The 21,375-nt window shown below is 41.9% G+C and overlaps 1 protein-coding gene across 3 annotated transcripts in view; it reads right to left on the reverse strand.

Moving 5' to 3' along the window:
• LOC110523872 (uncharacterized) overlaps positions 1–17,747 on the reverse strand; it is a 31,201-nt gene extending 13,454 nt beyond the window's left edge. Inside the window, exons 1-4 of one of the 3 annotated variants that reach the window (XM_021602973.3) lie at positions 17,582–17,747; positions 2,667–2,803; positions 2,473–2,572; positions 2,105–2,190 (exon numbers count right to left, since the gene is read on the reverse strand). In XM_021602973.3, the coding sequence (XP_021458648.3) occupies positions 2,105–2,190; positions 2,473–2,572; positions 2,667–2,801 (321 nt within the window). In that variant the 5' untranslated portion in view covers positions 2,802–2,803; positions 17,582–17,747. The remainder of the gene's footprint in view (positions 1–2,104; positions 2,191–2,472; positions 2,573–2,666; positions 2,804–17,581) is intronic. The other 2 variants (XM_090234917.1, XM_036977584.2) reach the window with 2 other exon arrangements.
• Between the last annotated feature and the right edge of the window lie 3,628 nt (positions 17,748–21,375).

Here is a 21,375-nt window from a genome sequence, read left to right on the forward strand (position 1 = left end):
CCACCAGTACAGGGCTTGCTCAGGAATGGCAGCAGGCAGGTGTGAGTGCATCTGCACGCACAGTGAGTCAAAGACTTTTGGAGGATGGCCTGGTGTCAAGAAGGGCAGCAAAAAAGCCACTTCTCTCCAGGAAAAACATCAGGGACAGACTGATATTCTGCAAAAGGTACAGGGGTAAAGTCATTCTCTGATGAAAAGCATCCTGGGACCATTCATGTGTGGGGTTGCTTCTCAGCCAAGGGAGTGGGCTCACTCACAATTTTGCTTAAGAACACAGCCATGAACAAAGAATTGTACCAACACATCCTCCGAGAGCAACTTCTCACAACCATCCAGGAACAGTTTGGTGACGAACAATGCCTTTTCCAGCATGATGGAGCACCTTGTCTTAAGGCAAAAGTGATAACTAAGTGGCTTGGGGAACAAAACATCAATATTTTGGGTCCATGGCCAGGAAACTCCCCAGACCTTAATCTCATTGAGAACTTGGTCAATCCTCAAGAGGTGGGTGGACAAATAAAAACCCACAAATTCTGACAAACTCCAAGCATTGATAATGCAAGAATGGGCTGCCATCAGTCAGGATGTGGCCCAGAAGTTAATTGACAGCAGGCCAGGGCGGATTGCAGAGGTATGGGGGGAAAAAAGGGTCAACACTGCAAATATTGACTCTTTGCATCAACTTCATGAAATTGTCAATAAAAGCATTTGTCACTTATGAAATGCTTATTATAATTATACTTCAGTATTCCATAGTAACATCTGACAAAAATATCTAAAGACACCGAAGCAGCAAACTTTGTGGAAATTAATATGTGTGTAATTCTCAAAACTTTTGGCCACGACTGTATTTGACTGGTCGATTGTTTGATTGATAGGCTGTAGGTCAACTGATTATTTTTGAGCAGTAGCATATATATATATATATATATATATATATATATATATATATATATATATATATATATATATATATATATATATATATATATATATATATATATATATATATATATATACACACACCAGGAATTGTGAAACTTAGTTTAAATGTATTTGGCTAAGGTGTATGTAAACTTCTGACTTCAACTGTGTGTGTGTAATATATATATATATATATATATATATATATCCATCCAAATGTCCTTGAGTGGCCCAGCCAGAGCCCAGACCTGAACCCAATCAAACCTCTCTGAAGAGACCTGAAAATAGCTGTGCAGCAACACTCCCCATCCAACCTGACAGAGCTTGAGAGGATCTGCAGAGAAGAATGGGAGAAACTCCCCAAATACAGGTGTTCCTAGCTTGTAGTGTCATACCCAAGAAGACTCAAGGCTGTAATCGCTACAAAAAGGTGCATCTACAAATTACTGAGTAAAGGGTCTGAATACTTCATTAAATTTGATATTTTTTGGGGCAAACATTTCTAAAAACCTGTTTTTGGCTTGTCATTATGGGATATCGTGTGTACATGGATGAGGAAAAAAACAATGTTATCCATTTTAGAATAAGACTAACGTAAGAAAATGTGGAAGAGGTCAAGGGGCCTGAATACCTTCCGAAAGCACTGTACGACCTGTCAATTTAGCGCTCCTGTCAATTAATTAACAACACGCGCATAATTATGGATAGAATTAGGCCTATAGGCTACCTGGCCTGCATATAAAAATGTGCTTATTGGGGATCTGATAGTATTTTGAATTGGTTTAACGCACCACCACTAATGAGCTGTGGGGCTTCAAAGTAATGTTTTCTTCCCATCAAACAAACTAAGTCCGTTTTACATCCATTGAGAATAACAATAGTTCCTCAATGCGTTTGAAAATAACCATTTCCATAACCCCCCAGCGTGAAAGGGAAAAATGTCATGCTCCGATTCAGTGGAAACATCATAAAAAAAGACCTACCTGATGATTTCTTATCCCTTCCGCAAATAGCCTACAGCTGTGTGGCACAGGGAACGGAGTTTTGTTATTTAGACCAATTGATTGGACAGACGACTTTCGGTCGACCAAGGTTTTTTTTGGGGGGGGGGTTTCAATGTGCTAGCTTTACATTAATCTTGTGTTGTAGTGTGTGTGTGTGTGTGTGTGTGTGTGTGTACCTTGACCAGGCCAGTTCTGGAGGGGTCGGAGGTTCTGAGGATGTCCTCTACTGACCACCACTGTCCTGCCAGGTACAGAGCTACCGCTGGAGACATTGAGAATAGAGCTCGATGAGTATGACATATGGTTAGAATCAAAACTTACGCTGTAGGAAATATAAACCCCCAGGCCATAACCTAAACTCCAGTAGATCTGAATGGATCGGCTGTGTGTATGCTGGTCGTTTCAAACAAAATAGCTTACACCTACAGTATCTATGTGGTGGAAACTATCAGCTTACACTGACTGTGTCAAAGGATAGGGAAAGGGGGGCTCGGGATGGGTTTTCAGACTGTGTTGAGGTTGTGTGTAAAAGTGTTGTGTGTACCTGTGAGCTGATCATCTGGGGAGAACAGGGCCATAACCTTGTGCTTCAGGTCTCCTCCATAGATGGGAACAAAACCAACGTTACACAGACCGATACTGATCTGAGAGGGAGAGAGAGAGAGCGAGAAAGTGTGACATGGTGTTAGAGTTGACTAAACTAACAGTGCGTGCGTGTGTGCGTGCGTGCGTGTACACCTTTCTGTGGTTGGGCAGGGTAAAGCTCTCGGTCTTGTCGGGGCTGACATATCGTAGCTGGGTCATGTAGCCCTCTGCTGCCTGCTCCACCTCCTCTTGCCTCACTGAATCCAACACGTCCACAGGGAACTCCATCCCTACAGGTCAGGAGTCACAGGTTAGAGGGTCACTCATGCCAAATAAAATATGTAATGTCTGGTCCCGTTGATGAACACACTGGGAACGGATTATTTTAAAACAAGCCTAACTTTACACCTGTATTCTGTCTTCCCCTAGCCCAAAGTAAAACCACCTTCTCTTCATATCCAAAATAAACCCAAATCAATGAAAATGGAGTCGCACAATGTATAAAGTGCTGAAATACTAACTCTGTGGCTCAGTCATCAGACAAGGCCTGCACAATAAAAGCCATGCTATTCTGATGTTACCATGACATCAACAATTGTTATTTTATTCGTCACATGCATCGTAAAACGGGTGTAACCTAACAGTGAAATGCTTACTTCAGTGACACACTTCCAATGCTGCCCCCCCTTGAAGGACGAAACATCCCCACCTATAAAACACCTATGTATAGAGCCCTCAACATGGACAACAATAGAGAACAGGCTACTTCCATCTGGCCACTACACAACCAACCACATGCACACTGAAGAGGATGGGAGGAAAAACGCTGACATTTTGTCAGCAAATTAATCGTACTGTTTATAGTATTTAGAAATTACAGTCACCACGGTCTCATTGCAGAAAGGTCCCTCACATGATAATTATTAATATGATGTTATGTTATAGATGAATAGTCAGCTATTGAATTAAGGGACAAACAAAATAACATTCAAATAATCAGATATGGAAATTGAAAACAAAAGGGTCCATTGTGCTAAATGTTATGAGGCAATACTTTCCCTTCAGGATAAGTTAGATAATACTGCAAAGTATGTTTTACGAGCAAAAGAGAGAGGGTGTGTGTGTGTGTGTGTGTGTGTGTATGCTTTCTACCGATGCTGGTTCACTGGTTTCTTATTAGACACTGGAAGGACCACGTCCCCGGAGGAGACTTTACAGTGGGACTCAGGGCCTGTTCCGTGAGCCGAAGCAGACACAGATCAACACTAATGAAAACCAGTTCATGTCTGTGACGCTGGCCTGTTGCCAGTTTACAGACTGACCTCTCTCACACACACACCGTCACAACTCAGACACACACGCGCGCACACACACCAGAGACACACGCGCACACCAGAGACACACGCGCACACCAGAGACACACGCGCAGACAACCACACAAATTAGTGAACAGGAAAACTCTCGGATGCACGTACACGAGTCTACACACAGGTTCCGCCCGTCCCAGAGAGTTGGCATTAGTCCCAGCCATCCTGAGATGTTCTGTGACTGTCTGTCACCCCCGATCTGCGTCAGCCTCACACCACCAGGACGACAGAGAAACAACAGAAAAAGAGGACAGAAGACTGAGAACTAAAAGGAGGGGGGGGTCACACAACCAACAGGCTACTATAACCCCCATTCAGACACACTTTGTTGCCTGAGTCAGGTTCCCCCCCACCCCACAAATTTCATTTAGTTTTTCCATGTTTTTGTTTCCCCCAGTTTTTTTCAGGTTCAGTCAACAAATATCACTGCTGCTAGACACCTAATTGACCTGAGTGCTTTCATACCTTAAGGGAACATTGACATTCGCCATATGGTTAGTGAGAAAGTCCATATTGCAAATGTACGGTCCCTTACTAAACGTCCGAAAACGAAGGCGTCGGGCCGTGCGGCAGGGCCGGATCTACCGGGAAGACAAACGAACTCTCGGACATTCGGTTTCCGTTTGATAAAATAATCAAATTTTGGTCATTTTTCCGCTGTCCCGATAAATCCCACAAGAGGGCGAATGGAATCATATTGCAAATGTACAAAACATCACGAATCACGACGTGGCCTTATCTCCAAAACGGAAAAGACTTCGAAGATCTTTTCAAAACTTCATGTGTGTGATTAGGCAACCCCCATGAACTGTAAGTCAGTCATTTCTCCCAACAGATGTCAAAGAAAAGCTCTCTCACACACCACACACACACACACACACAGCAAGGATGGAGTGACAAAGTGCGGTGCTTAAAACTTCTTAGGGATAAGTGAGACATCTGCGTCAAACCTAGCCAACAGGAAATGGAAATGCGCAACGCCAAATGCTAATAGTACTCGCTAAAACTCAAACTTTCATTAAAACACACATGCAAGGTACTGAATTAAAGCTACACTTGTTGTGAATCTAGCCAACAAGTCAGATTTTTAAAATGATTTTCGGCGAAAGCATGAGAAGCTATTATCTGATAGGATGCAACACCCCGAAATACCTGAAGGGGACGTAAACAAAATAATTAGCATAGCCGGCGCTACACAAAACGCAGAAATAAAATATAAAACATTCATTACCTTTGACGAGCTTCATTGTTGGCACTCCTATATGTCCCATAATCACACATTTTTCTGATTAAATCCGTCCATGTATACCCAAAATGTCCATTTATGAAGCCCGTCTGATCCAGGAAAAAAACGTATTTACAAAACGCAACATCATTTTTTAAAATTAACAAAGTTGCCTATAAAGTTGCCTTTGACAAAACACTTCAAACTACTTTTGTAATCCAACTTTAGGTATTAGTAAACGTTAATAAATCGATCAAATTGATTGCGGGGCGATGTGTATTCAATAGCTCCACGTCTTGAAATGGTCGATAATTCTCTCTTCCAAAATATCCTGTCGTGTACCGGATGAAAGCAAGCGTCTCTTCTTCGTTTGACCAAGGAATAACTTCAAGGAAATTGCCAAGACTGGTGACATCGTGTGGAAGCTGTAGGACTTGTAAACTGGGAGGTATATATTTTCGCAGGCCATAGACAATACAGCCAACTGGCGGATTGATCTTTTTTTCTTTCTTTTTTTTTTTTGGGGTGAACAGTTTTCCTTGGGGTTTCGCATGTTAAACACGTAATCATATGCATATACTATATTCCTGGCATGAGTAGCAGGACATTGAAATTTTGCGTGATTTTTAACAAAATGTTGAAAAAAATAGTCCCGAGCTCTAAGAGGTTAAAGAAACACAGAGCCTGCAATGGCATTTCCATATTCTCTAGGCCGTGCCGAGTTCAACGAGATGCCCCGCATGACCGTAGCTCGCTCTGAGTGCAGCGACCGTGAAAAAAAAGCAGGCCCAAAATGAAGCCTGGCCCTAAATGGTCATTTGCTTTTGGGTGACAGTGAGAGAACCGTTAGGGTGAGAAGCACAATTCGACCTCAGATACGATCCTGAGGTCCTCCCGATCTGTGCAAGCCTAACCTTGACCGTGTGGCATTAACCCTTAAGAGGAAATCAGGGTTTTTTGTTCTCACAGATTACAATGACTTCTCTCCCCATAGGAATACATTGCCTACACCCCTAAATTCAACCTGAAGCCTATGTGGGTTATGAATGCCGTATGAACCGGTCTTCGGTGACAGTCCATCAGGCCACTATGAGGTCTACCTGTGTTGATTCTAAGCTTCCTGGAGCAAACGGAAGTGGTTAAAATCACCCTAAAAGTGTATATCCATACCCTACCTGCAGTTTGATAGAAATAGTGCATTCAACCCTGTGTAAATCAGTCAGTTCTTAACGTAAAGACTTAAAACTCAGGATTTCGTAAAAACATACCCCAATGAGGATATGTGTTTACTTAAAGCTTCCTGAGCCAACCGGAAGTGCCATAATTGGTGTCACATGGGCTGTTTCAAAGGGTTCTTTCCAAAACTTACTGTGTGAGATTAGGCAACCCCCATGAACTGTAAATCAGTCATTTCTCCCATAAAATTTCAAAGAAAACTAAATCACACACACACACACACACACAGCTTGGAAGGAGGGACACATTGGGGTGCGTAGAGACATACACTGCCTGCATTAGTTAACCTTGTTTGAACTATTAAAAGAACCATCAGACCTAGAGTTCTGAAACTTTAGAAACCTGTTCTAGACCTCAGGTCGATGGTGCGTGGTGAGTTACGTGGCTCTATAGAAGGTTCTCGGACCGAGAAACAGCCTCGTACATTTGCAATAACTTCAATTCATTTTTGCATCATGAAAATGACAACATTTAGAAATGTCCCAGAGTCGCAAGACTAGGTGCATTGCGACCGTCTCGGCCCATATAGACGGACCCCAACGTTTCTGTCCGATAGCTCATTCAAGGACCCCGTAGCAAGGCATGGAAAATAGTGGATTTTCAGCACCAATTAGGGTCTTGCTCGGGCACCAAATGACCTATCGAGCCGAAACTTGGGATTCGGGGTCGCCTCAGCTAGGCCTACACATAACATCAGAACTGGACCCGCAACTAGAACGTAACTACGTGTTTTACATTTTTATTATGGTTTGAACAGAAGGCATTGTGAATTTTGGGCCAGCTCTGAAGTATGAGATAGTTGGCTACTAAAGGGATATCCTTGTCTCATCGCGCGCTAGCGACTCCTGTGGCGGGCCGGGCGCAGTGCACACTGACCAGGTCGCCAAGTGTACAGTGTTTCCTCCGACACATTGGTGCGGCTGGCTTCCGGGTTGGATGTGCATTGTGTCAAGAAGCAGTGCAGCTTTGTTGGGTTGTGTTTCGGAGGACACATGGGTCTCGACCGTCGCCTCTCCCGAGTCCGTACAGGAGTTGCAGCGATGAGACAAGACTAACTACTACCAATTGGATACCATGAAATTGTGGAGAAAAAAGGGGTAACATTTAAAAAAATGGGTAAAAAATAAATAAAAGCAGACATTGAATATCCCTTTGAGCATGGTGAAGTTATTAATTACACTTTGGATGGTGTATCAATACAACCAGTCACTACAAAGATACAGGTGTCCTCCCTAACTCAGTTGATGTAGAAGGAAGACGCACAGGGATTTCACTGAAAGAGGCAAACAGTGATTTGAAACCAGTTAGAGTTAAATGGCTGTGATAGTTTTCTGAGGATGGATCAACATTGTAGTTACTCCACAAATACTAACCTAAACGGACAGGGTGAAAAGAAGGAAGCCTGAACAGAACACAAATATTCCAAAATATGCACTAACAGCACTAAAGTGATAATTTCTTTGCAGTAACTTTTTGTCATGAATACAAAGCATTATGTTTGGGGCAAATCCAACACGTCACCGAGTACCACGCCCCATATTTTTAAGCATGATGGTGACTACATCATGTTATGGGTATGCTTGTCATCAGCAAGGACTAGAGTCAAAAATAAAAAGAAAAGCGCTAAGCACAGGCAAAGTCCTAAAGGAAAACCTGGTTCAGTCTGGTTTCCAGACACTGGGAGACAAATTCACCTTCCAGCAGGACAATAACCTAAAACACAAGGTCAAATATACACTGGGGTTACTTACCAAGACAACATTGAACGTTCCTGAGTGGTCTAGTTCGTGTTTACTTAAATCTACTTGAAAATCTATGGCAAGTCTTAAATGGTTGTCTAGCAATGATCGACAACTTGACAGAGCTTGAAGTTTGCAAAATTTTTAAAAACCTCACAGCTGTAATTTCTGCCAAAAGGTGGTACTAACATGTATTGACACAGGGGGTTTAAAACGTATCAAATAAAGTGTTAAAAAAAAATGTAGTCTGTTGACAAAAGTGAATATTAAATCGCTTTTAATTCCACTTTGTAACAACAAATTGTGGAAAAAGTCAAGGGGTGTGAACACTTTCTGAAGGCCCTGTATGAGCGACTATTTACCAGCGGTTCACTCATTCTCAGAGACTTTTTGTTTGGGGGATGTCTGTAGACCGGCGGCGACTCGTCAAATTTGTATGTTGTGTGTGTGTGTGGGGGGGGGGGGGGGGGGCTTGCCTGTTTTACATGTTATTTTGGAAATTATAGGTGTTACAGATCAGTTTGCAAACAATGTAGAAAAATATATCATTAAGTTAATAAAGCCATACTCAAGAAAAAGAGAACACGTTTGTAAGGCAGCTCTAAAATGCAGGTGTTTCAGCCTGGCTCAGTGCTTTTTTTTGTGGTGGTTTGGGCCAGCCAGCAGAAAATAGAGCGCTGCACCATGATTGGCTCAGTGTTCTGTCACTCATGGGGACACTACGTCACTGCCAAGTCCAAGGGAAGAGCTAGAACATTCAAGCCCCTTGGGTGCTGCCTTAGAGTTACATCATTTTATGTCTACAGTAGCTTTGATTGGACTGATCATGTTCAAGAGAGCACAGCAAGGTGAGCCCAAAAATGTATTGTATGCTGCTTTATAAATGATATAATCTGCCAGGGAGATATGTATACTGAAGCTAAGAAAGTAATACTCAGTCTGTTGTGCAGTAAGATGTTAGTAGCCCATGTGCCTATAACATGTAGCCTATATCGTTTTAGGGAAATGTAATCCATGAGCTTTCATTGTATGCTTATTCGCCACCCTTTATTCATCCTTGGGGTACAGGGAGAACAGTAAGAACGGCCCATTATTTTGGTGTATATTTCAAAAGGTCTAAAATAGTTGACTACGTCCATCCTAGCTCACTCATTCATGTCTTAAATCGAAATTACGGATTGCCTCTTATTCGCTTGCTGTCCCCTTATGCAATAGTTTGTACATCTCAATTGCCATTAGAAAGCACATTTGTTTAAGCAAGTCAGCCATATCAGCTGTTTACTATAAATAAATAAAAAAGGTAGTAAATGAGGCTGAATGAACTGTTTCGCTGCCAGACAAGGCTCTGCTGATAGCCAGGTGTAGCAGTGTTAAGATGTTGGGACAGCTTTATGTAGGCAGTTTGTGGGCACCGCTCGTCACCGTTATAGTGCAATTAATGTATTGTTTAGTGTTGTGGCTTTGCTGGCATGCATCCCACAACTCTACAGCAGTGCTGAAATCGCCACTGCTGTAGACACTGCAGGAGTCGTGGGACAGTTTTAAAATTGCCTTTTGTCTGGCATCTCGCCAACAGACTGTCAGCAGCGTCTCTAGTTGCCCAATTGAGCCATCCCGAGCTGGGTTAGTTTGTTTCATGTCTCAGGCACTCGGCCTGTGCCACGAGAGAGCAGAGTTAGCGGTTTGGGAGAATGGTGAATGTGCTGCTAAGGCAAATCCGGGGGATGCAGGTGAGCAAACCACTGTTCATGATTCTACTCATTAAGCAAAGAGGCAGACACGATTAAAACTCAGTCCGATCAAGAATATAAGCTTTCTGAGTTTTGATCCACTCTGGGTGTAATATTTTTAGATGTTGACCTGTAATTGATTGTGTGTCCACATTAATCCTTTTCTTCTCAAATTTGAAAAAAAAAATAAAATGACAGAGGTCCGGACCTTGGGGTCCTCATGTAATTACAGCCCTTATGACATGTTCGTTACTTTGGGTGAGTGTGTTTCCCTACAGGCATCTCTCAACTTGAGGCAGCCCCCTACTGTCTTTCTTGCAGCTAGCACTACAACTGTGCTCCCCCTCACATGCTGACCACAACGCTCGCATTGCAAAATACATTTACACATACATGTTATTCAATCATTGCACGGGGCAGCCAACAACGGCGTGGACAGGCGCTAAAATAGAACTTGGTTCCATTTGTGACGCTCCACGCGCTGCAAGTCCAGCCTCTCCAATCTCCTCATTGGTTTTTAGGAGCATATACCCACGTGTGTGATTGAAAGAAACTGAGGTCCACACTCCAGTCGGTTGTGGTAATGCACCTAAAGTTGGTTGCCAACCGCCATATAAAGTCCAAAATAAGAAGATGAGGCCTGAAGGACAGAGGAGAGACCTTGTGCATTTCAGGTAAAATAACAACCCAATGTTTATATCCCAGGACAAGTGAGCTAGCAACAGCAAGCTAGCTAAATAGGACAAATGAGCTAGCAACAGCAAGCTAGCTGGCTAAATTGCCATATTGGTTTAATGCTTTTCAACCTGTCACCAAATTAATACAATTGGTTCAGAGTTTGTTTTGATACTTCAACCTGCGTGTCCTGATGTGGGTGGACAAAATCAACTTGCGTGCAGTCTGGTCAGCATGTTAGCCCTTTTCTTGACCAGAATGATTTGGTTCCAACTGGTTTCAGCCGAACATGTTGGGGTTGCGCTGACACGGGTCACTACACCTATAACCTTAGGGGCTCAGCGCCCCGCCAACATGGGGCAGCAGGTAGCCTAGTGGTTAGAGCACTGGGCCAGGAACCGAAAGTTTGCTGGATCGAATCCCCGAGCTGACATGGTAAAAATCTGTCGTTCTGCCCCTAAACAAGCCTGTTAACCCACTGTTCCCCGGTAGGCCATCAATGTAACTAAGAATTTGTTCTTAACTGACTTGCCTAGTTAAATAAAGGTTAAATAAAAATATGATCCAGGTTTGGGGTAGGTCTTTCGCACAGACACACACATCAACCCTCTCCCCAACATCAGAAACCCACACTCTGAATAGCCCCCCCACCCGCATAACTTTACCATGGCATTCCAGAGCTTTGCTGTGTGCTCCATTAGGCCAGGGTGGGGGTGTGGTGTTAAAAAAATCTGCCCTGTTCCCTGCTGACATTTTGTGCTGCTCCTGTGAACCATGCTCACGTTACACACTGTCACACTGGGGAAATGGGAGTTAATAAGCAGGGGGATATAATATCAGCGTAACTATAGTAGGTTATTAATTTCTGAATATTTTGAGGAAAACCTACTGCTGTTCTTGCTTGGAAATGGAGAAGTCTGTGTGTAAGTGATCTTATGTAGTGTCTGTGCAGTGGAGATGTGAATTCACGTTAAACTGTCATCTCCACTAAACACCTCTCTGCAACTGGATCCTGGACTTCCTGACGGGCCACCCCCATGTGGTAAGGGTAGGTAACAACTGATTGAATTTTCCCGGAAATTTTCCATGGGAAGTTAAGACCGGGAATTTTGCTTAAATTCATAAAAAAAAAAGGTTAGCTTATAACAGTGAACCTTTTTTTGAGAGACACAAATCAATTCTAGGTCTTGTGGGGTATTTTGGTTAAACTATCCCCAATTCAATGGAATTGCAACCCTCTGCATGCACAGTGCATTCTTTCATCACATGTACAGCTGAATCTCAAGATCTTGCACACTAATGAGATGCTATGGAGTCCACACTGTCTGAGCCAAGGATACATGCTTTCTGGTAAGTTGATTACAATACTGGGTGGGGTGAATATATTTTATATGACATGATTTCTTGTTAACTAGTAAATAGTAGCCTACAGCAAAGTCTGTTTAAAATCATTTCTAACAATTTCTGCTAGTTAGTTTTTGCTACCATGTGGGTTTTTAGCTTGCTTGAGCCTGCTAACTGAGCAGTGTTAATTCACCTGTTTCCATACACGTTTCATTTAAAAACATTTCTTACAAAAGTTGTTAATCTAACTGCTTAACTATTTCTGTACATGGAACTGTATTTGTTTTTACTCTTCTAATCTTTACAGGAAAATGCCACAGGCACTATCTGATGTGTGGAGACATTTCACTGCAGCTAATGTAGAAGGAAGAGCTGTGTAGATTTGCAAATACTATGCCAAATCATGTGTGAAGAATGCAACAAAGATGCAGCATCATCTGGCCAAGTGCATAAAGTTCCCTAAGCACACAAGCAACCTCTGACAAAAGTCCCTATACTTCTATTCGAGGTGAAAATTATGAATCAGACACCTTATCGATAGTAACAGCTCATGGTCCTCCTGGAATCATACGGTTCTTTTTGACTCAATGGAGGAACGTAGTCAGAGAAATGCTGATGAATGTCTTGCTCAAGCTGTGTATGCAACTGGTTCACCTCTGATGCTCACAGGCAATGAGTATTGGAAAATATTTCTTAACGTTCTTTGCCCAGCATACACCCCTTCAACCAGACATGTTTTATCTACTAATTTGCTGGATGCAGAGTTCAACAGAGTTCATGTAAAAGTCAAGCAAATCATAGAGAAAGCAGACTGTATTGCAATCATCTCCGATGGGTGGTCGAATGTTCGTGGGCAAGGAATAATTAACTACATCTCCACCCCTCAACCAGTATTCTACAAGAGCACAGACAAGGGAAAACAGACACACCGGTCTCTACAATGCAGATGAGCTGAAGGCAGTCATCAATGACCATGGACCACAGAAGCTACAGTTGAAGTCAAAAGTACACCTTAGCCAAATACATTTAAACTCAGTTTAACAATTCTTGACATTTAATCCTAGTAAAAATTCCCAGTCTTAGGTCAGGTAGGATCACCACTTTATTTTAAGAATTTGGATGTCAGAATAATTGTAGAGAGAATGATATTTCACCTTTATTTTCTTTCATCACATTCCCAGTTGGTCAGAAGTTTACATGCTACCAAATACTAATTGAGTGTATTGCCTTTAAATTGTTTAACTTGACCCATTCCTCTTGACAGAGCTGGTGTAACTGAGTCAGGGTTGTAGCCCTCCTTGCTCGCACACGCTTTTTCAGTTCTGCCCACAAATGTTCTATAGGCTTGAGGTCAGGGCGTTGTGATGGCCACTCCAATACCTTGACTTTGTCCTTAAGCCATTTTGCCACAACTTTGGAAGTATGCATGGGGTCATTGTCCATTTGGAAAAACCCATTTGCAACCAAGCTTGAACTTCCTGACTGATGTCTTGAGATGTTACTTCAATATGTCCACATAATTTCCCCCCCTCATGATGCCATCTATTTTGTGAAGTGCACCAGTCCCTCCTGCAGCAAAGCACCCCCACAACATGATGCTGCCACCCCCTTGCTTCACGGATGGGATGGTGTTCTTCGGCTTGCAAGCCACCCCCTTTTTCCTCCAAATGTAACGATGGTTATTATGGCCAAACAGTTCTATTTTTGTGTCATCAGACCAGAGGACATTTCTCCAAAAAGTACAATCATTGTCCCCATGTGCAGTTGCAAACTGTAGTCTGATTTTTGTAATGGCGGTTTTGGAGCAGTGGCTTCTTCCTTGCAGACGGGCCTTTCAGGTTATGTCCATATAGGACTCGTTTTACTGTGGATATAGATACTCTGTACCCGTTTCCTGCAGCATCTTCACAAGGTCCTTTGCTGTTGTTCTGGGATTGATTTGCACTTTTCTTACCAAAGTATGTTCATCTCTAGGAGACAAAACACATCTCCTTCCTGAGCGGTTTCACGGCTACGTGGTCCCATGGTGTTTATACTTGCATACTATTGTTTGTACAGATGAACGTGGTACCTTCAGGCATTTGGAAATTGCTCCCAAGGATGAACCAGACTTGTGGAGGTCTACATTGTTTTCCATGAGGTCTTGGCTGATTTATTTTGATTTTCCCATGATGTCAAGCAAAGAGGCACTGAGTTTGAAGGTAGGCCTTGAAATACATCCACAGGTACATCTCCAATTGACTCAAATTATGTCAATTAGCCTATCAGAAGCTTCTAAAGCCATTACATAATTTTCTGGAATTTTCCAAGCTGTTTAAAGGCACAGTCATCTTAGTTTATGTAAACTTCTGACCCACTGGAATTGTGATACAGTGAATTATAAGTGAAATAATCTGTCTGTAAACAATTGTTGTAAAAATTACTTGTGCTTTGCACAAAGTAGATGTCCTAATCGACTTGCCAAAACTAACAAGAAATTTGTGGAGTGGTTGAAAAACAAATTTTAAATGATTCCAACCTAAGTGTATGTAAACTTCCGACTTCAACTGTACATGTTGGGCCCCAAGTATGCTGGCAAAAGCATCCTGTCTGGTGCAGAGATCAACAAGGCCTATGGTGTCATCACTACCGTGTCTCGCCACGTTGGCCTGGATGAGGGCAAGGTTCTTGGCAGTCTGGTGAAGTCCACTTCCAAGCAAGGGCTTTGGGATGGAGATGCAATATGGCAGTCGTGCTAACATATCTCATCAGTCACCTGGTGGAAGGGACTTTGTGGCTCCGAGGCTCTTTCCCCTGTGGCCTCCATCATCCTCCAAATCCCACCAACATCAGCCACCTCAGAGTGCAACTGGTCCTTGTTTTGGAACACACACACACACACACACACGCAACAGGCTGACCAATACAAGGGTTGAAAAATTGCCATCCGGGCAAATTTGAGGCTTTTTGAGCCTGACAAAAAGCGATCCTCAACAAGATTGGAAAGTGACAGTAAAGATGAGGCCTCAGAGTCTGATGTTCAAGAGGTGGACATTGAGGTCCAGGGAGAAGACATGGAAGCCTGAGGAAGACAACCAAAGCTTTAGTTTCTAGATTATCATTTTACAGATGCATGTTGAAAACATTTTGGGAGATGTGATGGATCATTGGGGGATCATTCAATTTTCCCTTTTGTCCCTTCAGTGAAATCATCCCATGTGAAGAGTGAACTCATTTAATTAAAGTTCAATCTGTAACTAAATAGTTTTTTTATTACCTATTTGGGAAGGATTTCATAATTTGCAATTATGTCTAATTATGATAAGGTAAAAGGTTCGTTTCTGTCTCCATATGATATGGTGAATATATTCAATGCAAAAAACATTACATTTAAATGGTGTTAATATTAATTCCCATATATTCCCACAGAGTTTCCACCTCTGAATATAAGAAAAGGGCAACCCAAGTAACACATCCGCCATGCTGATCCTCAACACAGGTGCCCCTCAGGGGTGCGTGCTCAGTCCCTTCCTGTACTCCCTGATCACTCATGACTGCATGGCCAGGCACAACTCCAATCCCATCATTAAGTTCACTGATGACAACAGTGGTAGGCCTGATCACCGAAATCAATGAGGGAGCCTATAGGGAGGAGGTCAGAGACCTGGCAGTGTGGTGCCAGGACAACAACCTCTCCCTCAATGTGAGCAAGACAAAGGAGACAATTGTGGTCTGCAGGAAAAGGAGGACCGAGCACTCCCCCATTCTCATCGATGGGGCTGTAGTGGAGGAGGTTGAGAGCTTCTAGTTCATTGGTGTCCACATCACCATCAAACTATCATGGTCCAAGCACACCAAGACAGTCGTGAAGAGGGCACAACAAAACCTTTTCCCCCTCAGGAGACTGAACAGATTTGGCATGGGTCCCCAGATCCTCAAAAGGTTCAACAGCTGCACCATAAAAAGAAACATATGACTGGTTGCATCACTGCCTGGTATGACAACTGCTCGGCCTCCGACCGCAAGGCACTACAGAGGTTAGTGCGTACGACCCAGGACATTTATGGGGCCAAGCTTCCTGCCATCCTGGACCTCTATACCAGGTGGTGTCAGAGAAAGGCCCAAAACAATTGTCCAAGACTCCAGCCACCCTAGTCAGACTGTTCTCTACTGCACGACAAACGGTACTGGAGCACCAAGTCTAGGTCCAAAAGGCAGTTCTCAACAGCTTCTACCTCCAAGCCATAAGACTCCTGAACATCTAATCAAATGACTACCCAGACTATTTACATTGCCTGCCTACCCCTCCCTCTTTTATGCTGCTGCTATTCTGTTTATTTATGCACAGTCACTTTAACTCTACCTACATGAATATTTTACCTCGACTAATCTGTGACCCTGTACCCCCCTGTATATAGCCTCACTATTGTTATTTTACTGCTGCTCTTTAATTGTTACTTTTATTTCTTATCACGCATTTGTCTTACAAGCCCTTAATGAAATAATGCAGTTAAGTAAGCATTTCACTGTAAGGTCTACACCTATTGTATTCGGAGCATGTTACAAATACTATTTTATTTGACAAAGGCCAAAAGAGCTCCACACTAATTGCACTAAAAACATCTACTCCAAACTGAACATCAAACAACCAAATAGAAACAAAAGCACAACCTACACCTATCCACTGCACACAGTAAATACCTGATGTAGTTAACTCTCGACTGCACGTTTGAGTGCATGCCCGGCTGTGCACTTGTGTGTAGCATGTTACATAACACTGGTCTATAGGGGCAGAGGAAACAGACACCCAGTCGGGGCCTCAGAGCTTGCTCATAGGTACATATGGGATGTCACACAGCAGATGTAGCCCTATAGCCACCACACAAAGTTAATAGTGTGTGCACTCATACAAATAACAATGTCGAAGTGGAAAATCTTGAGCAGTTTTGCTTGTTTTAACACACACGTTATAGAAACATTGTTTTGCTCGCTGTAACATAATGGATTGCTTTCCTTACATACCCTCACACATCCCCTCTCTCTGGGAGATTGTTATATAAAAACACACCTCTGAAGTTACATAACATTCCTTAACCAGACCTTCACTCTGTGTTCACGTTTCTAAGTAGCCTAGCCCTAGCTGGTGGCAATAATGTGAAACGTCAGAAGACGGACCTATCTCCTATACTATAATTTAGCCTTGGTGAACGAGAAGAGTACAATACACACACGCACATCAACTTTACGATCTCTTGTAAGTTATAGGAGAGGCGTGGCAGTGTTAGGGCCGATTCAGCAAAAACGAGCCACTATGTAGGCATATCGAAGTTCATCAAACACTATGCGAAATGCAATTAGAGCTAGTAACCCAGGTGAACGAACAATAACTTCGGACCTAATCTTCTGCGAATCCTGATTTCCCACAGCACGTCACCTGATACTTAAGATTCCATTTCCAAATTCCTTACAGTGCTCTTGGATGCCGCCCCTTGAGAAAACACCGGCCCTATCCAAACGTATCCATCCAGCACAGTTCTAAATTCAAAATCACCCCATACGTACATTTAAAATTCGAAAACGGTAGCTGTTCTCAGTGAGCCATTCTGTAATCATGTCTAAAGTGATGCTTCCCCTCATCAGCAGGGCCGAAACAGCGGCCACACCAACCATCTCATCCCAGCGCGTTTCAGGACTCCAAACACTCCCGCAACAATCTACAAATGTCTCCAATTTAAAATACATTGTGTTGTTCGTGAAATAATCGGAAACCCACCTTAATCCTGCCGATGACACGTTGGCAGTTTCTTCTACTTCTATTGCACCAACTACACGGTTTATTTCTTGAATGTTTTTTAAACCCACGAACGCCTCGGGTGCTAATAGCTTGTAGCCTGCGCCACAGTGCGTACGCTCCCCATGATGCGCGCGTTCCGTTCTTTGGCTGCTGGGACTGATGTCTCAAATATTTATTTAAAACATTATAAGAGCAAAGTGCAAGATTGTTTTTTATAGTGGCCTATATCCTCTAAATTCTTTCCAAGTTAGAACTTGATTTTCACTGTTTCTCTATCATAAAAGCATTTATTTGAAGTAATCCTAGACTAGGCGACATATTAATATATTCACAACATGTGTGTGTGATACTGGTGCTTTACAATTACACAGAGATGATGTGAAAAGATCGGATGTGATTGGTCGAAATACCAATTAGTGGATTAAAAAAGATCAGAATTGGGCTGCCTGTGTAGACGCAGCCTTTGAACAGTAGATGGAGTCAAATCATTGAGAGATGCTTCTCTTTTCAGCCCAGCAACAAGCATGGGCATAGTAGGCTGCATTTACACAGCCAGACAGATCATATCAGATCTTTTCACGTCAAAGCTCTTTTTCAGAGCTGATCTGATTGGTCGAAAGACCAATTAGTGACAAAATATCCGAATTGGCTGCCTGTGTAAACCAGGGTCCTCTTTTATAACCAATGCGTAGCCTACATTTCACACTAAATATCTGTGTGTGCCATTTCTGAATAAAACTGCGCAAATTCAAAAATATTGAGATTTATCTACTTGGGGCACACCACACATAAGCATGTTTTCTGTTATAAATCTAAAAAAACGGCCATTATTCACCTTTTATACTGAACAAAAATATAAACGCAACATTTAAAGTGTTGGTCCCATTTTTCATGAGCTGAAATAAAATATCACAGAAATGCTTTTTTTCTCTCATATTCTGTGCACAAATTTGTTTACAACCCTGTTAGTGAGCATTTCTCAATCCATCCACCTGACAAGTGTGGCATATCAAGAAGCTGATTAAACAGCATTACACAGGTGCACCTTGTGCTGGTGAAAATAAAAGGACACTAATATGTGCCATTTTGTCACACAACGCAATGCCACTGATGTCTCAAGTTCTGAGGGAATGTGCAATTGGCATGCTGACAGCAGGGATGTCCAACAGAGAATCCACCCCAGTGGGTGGGCCTAGCCCTCCCATGGCTGCGCCCCTGCCCTGTGAAATCTATAGATTAGGGCCCAATGAATTTATTTCAATTGACTGATTTCCTTCTATGAAATGTAATTCAGTACAATCTTTAAAATTGTTGCATGTTGCGTTTGCATTTTTGTTCAGCATGTTGACAATAAAGCCCCTATTTGTTGTATACTTTGGAAGTATTGGAATTAGGGCAAGACGGTTTCTAAAGGAAATAGCAATTGCGAACTTGATCAAATGTCTCTGGAGGTGTTGGCAGAATGTTTTTAACTTTTAAAGTGACATTTGCTGTAGCTTATCTGACCATTTCTGGAGAAACAAAATATTGCAAATTGTTGTGGAACTGTAAACAGATAGTTTGAATTCAATTGCGTTTTTTATTAACTTTTTCCCGAACCTAAATATGCTGCATTGCCCACGAATTTTGAAAACGTATCTAGTATGTCTATAAAAAAAATTGTAAACTACAGTGGTTGCTAGCCTAAAAACTTCAAAGCAAAAGATAAACTGCCTCTTCATCTGTTCAATTCTACTGTATGTTATAAACCTTACTCGCTTTCTGATGCATAGAGCTAAATATTTGAAATAATAGCCATTCTAATAAGCCCAATTTAATGAGAAATAGTAATTTGTTGAAGGCTAAAGATTCTTCGGGAATATGAGCCCATCATGACCAGAAAAGGTGGCAAGGAATTTATTCAGCAATGGTTATAAAAATATGTATTATGTTTATATTAAATATTGTTTACGTGCGACAATTACAATTACAGGAAGCTATTCAGGCGCATATATATTCAATAGCAAAAAAAAAAAAAACGTAAATGGATCTGACCACAGAGCAAAATACTTTAAATAGTTTATCTATTTACTATTGTAAAGTGGGTCCAATTAAATGAGAGATGGGATGTTGTAGGCCTATAGGCTACTTTGTGAGCATGAAACCATCACAGTCAGACAAGGTGAGGAATTTATTCTGAAATGATAATGGAAATGAATTAGGAAATAGCCCAGCTAGCGGATAACATTCTAAGGACCATGAGTTTTGTGAGAGCATGATTGTCCCATGGTTATTTTGTATACAACCTTCCCACAACATTCTGGGAATGGTGCATGATAGATGCTTGGCTTTGGAACATTCTCAGCACAAGGAACTTGAAAAAATATATATATATTAGTATTAAAAAATATGTAATTACTTTAGCAGAATGTTTCGTAAGAGTTCAAACATGGTTACATTTCATTTCAATTTTGGTAATTTTCTAGGAACATTCTTCAACTGATTTGACATTGGGAATGTTCTCAAATAGTTCAGAGAACGCTAAGAAACAACATTATTCTGTGGGAATTTGTCACGACTTCTGCCGAAGTTGGTCCCTCTCCTTGTTCAGGCGGCGTTCGGCGGTCGAAGTCACCAACTTTCTAGCCATCGCTGATCCTCTTTTCATTTTCCTTTGGTTTTGTCTCGTCTTCCATCACACCTGGTTCCAATCCCATCATTACATGTTGTGTATTTAACCCTCTGTTTCCTCTCTTGTCCTTGTCGGTGATTGTTTATTGTAAATGCTTGTGCACGGCTGTCCTGGTGTGCGGTGGGTTATGTACCCATTTGTTTTATTATTCTGTTTTCCGGTGGGTTTTGTTAAATAAACTGCGCCGTTGGAAACACAGTTATTTCTCTCCTGCGTCTGACTTCTCTGCCGCCAGTTCGCACCCCTTACAGAATTTCAGTACTTCAGTGTAACAGTTCTTACAGGTTTCCTCATGGTTCTATTTATATTCATGTTCTCAAATTAATCCCAGAACATGGTGGCACGGTGGACTAATTCCGTGGATAGAGAACAGACGATTATAGGGTTGAATGTTACTGATGCTGTCGCAATAAATAAATCAATATGTTTGCATGATTAATGCCCAAGGAAATGCATTTCCATGTGTACTATCTGTGCTTGGAGTTTAAAGAAAAGTGAATCAAAATAAGATAGTAGTGTTAGTAAAAGTCTTATTGAAAGTCTTAAGGAAATTATTAAAGGGATGGGCAACTGGCGGCCTGCAGATTAATTTCACATTTTGTTTTAAATAATAATTCAGTCTCAATTTACTGTTGATTGTTAGAATAATAGAATGAATGCACAAGGTGCAATTTCGAAATTCGGTTGTGCATCAGCAGTCATTCAATTAGCCCATGACAGCTAAATATTTTTAGATTGGTAAATTAGTCTCGTGGCTTGCTGTCTAAACTTAGTGAGCATGGTTGAATTACTGACCGGGGTGGGGCCCATTGATCATCAGTTATCATATTACAAACTGCAAACATTTGCCTCCACGCTATGGCAGAATGAGTATAATTGCAGAACATTTGTGGTAAAACTGCACCATTTTTCTCTACGCCCCACGGCAAAATGAGTAGAATTGCATGAAATGTGTTATGAAATGGCAAAATGTTAAGAATGTTAAGAATTGCAGCAAACTTACTTAAAAACTGCAACATTTTCTCTCCACCCCATGGCAAAATGTTAAGAATTGCAGCAAACTTACTTAAAAACTGCAACATTTTCTCTATGCCCAATGACA

Source organism: Oncorhynchus mykiss, chromosome 5 (genome assembly GCF_057628025.1).
Source record: "Oncorhynchus mykiss isolate SJ-2025 chromosome 5, ASM5762802v1, whole genome shotgun sequence".
Taxonomy (NCBI): domain Eukaryota; kingdom Metazoa; phylum Chordata; class Actinopteri; order Salmoniformes; family Salmonidae; genus Oncorhynchus; species Oncorhynchus mykiss.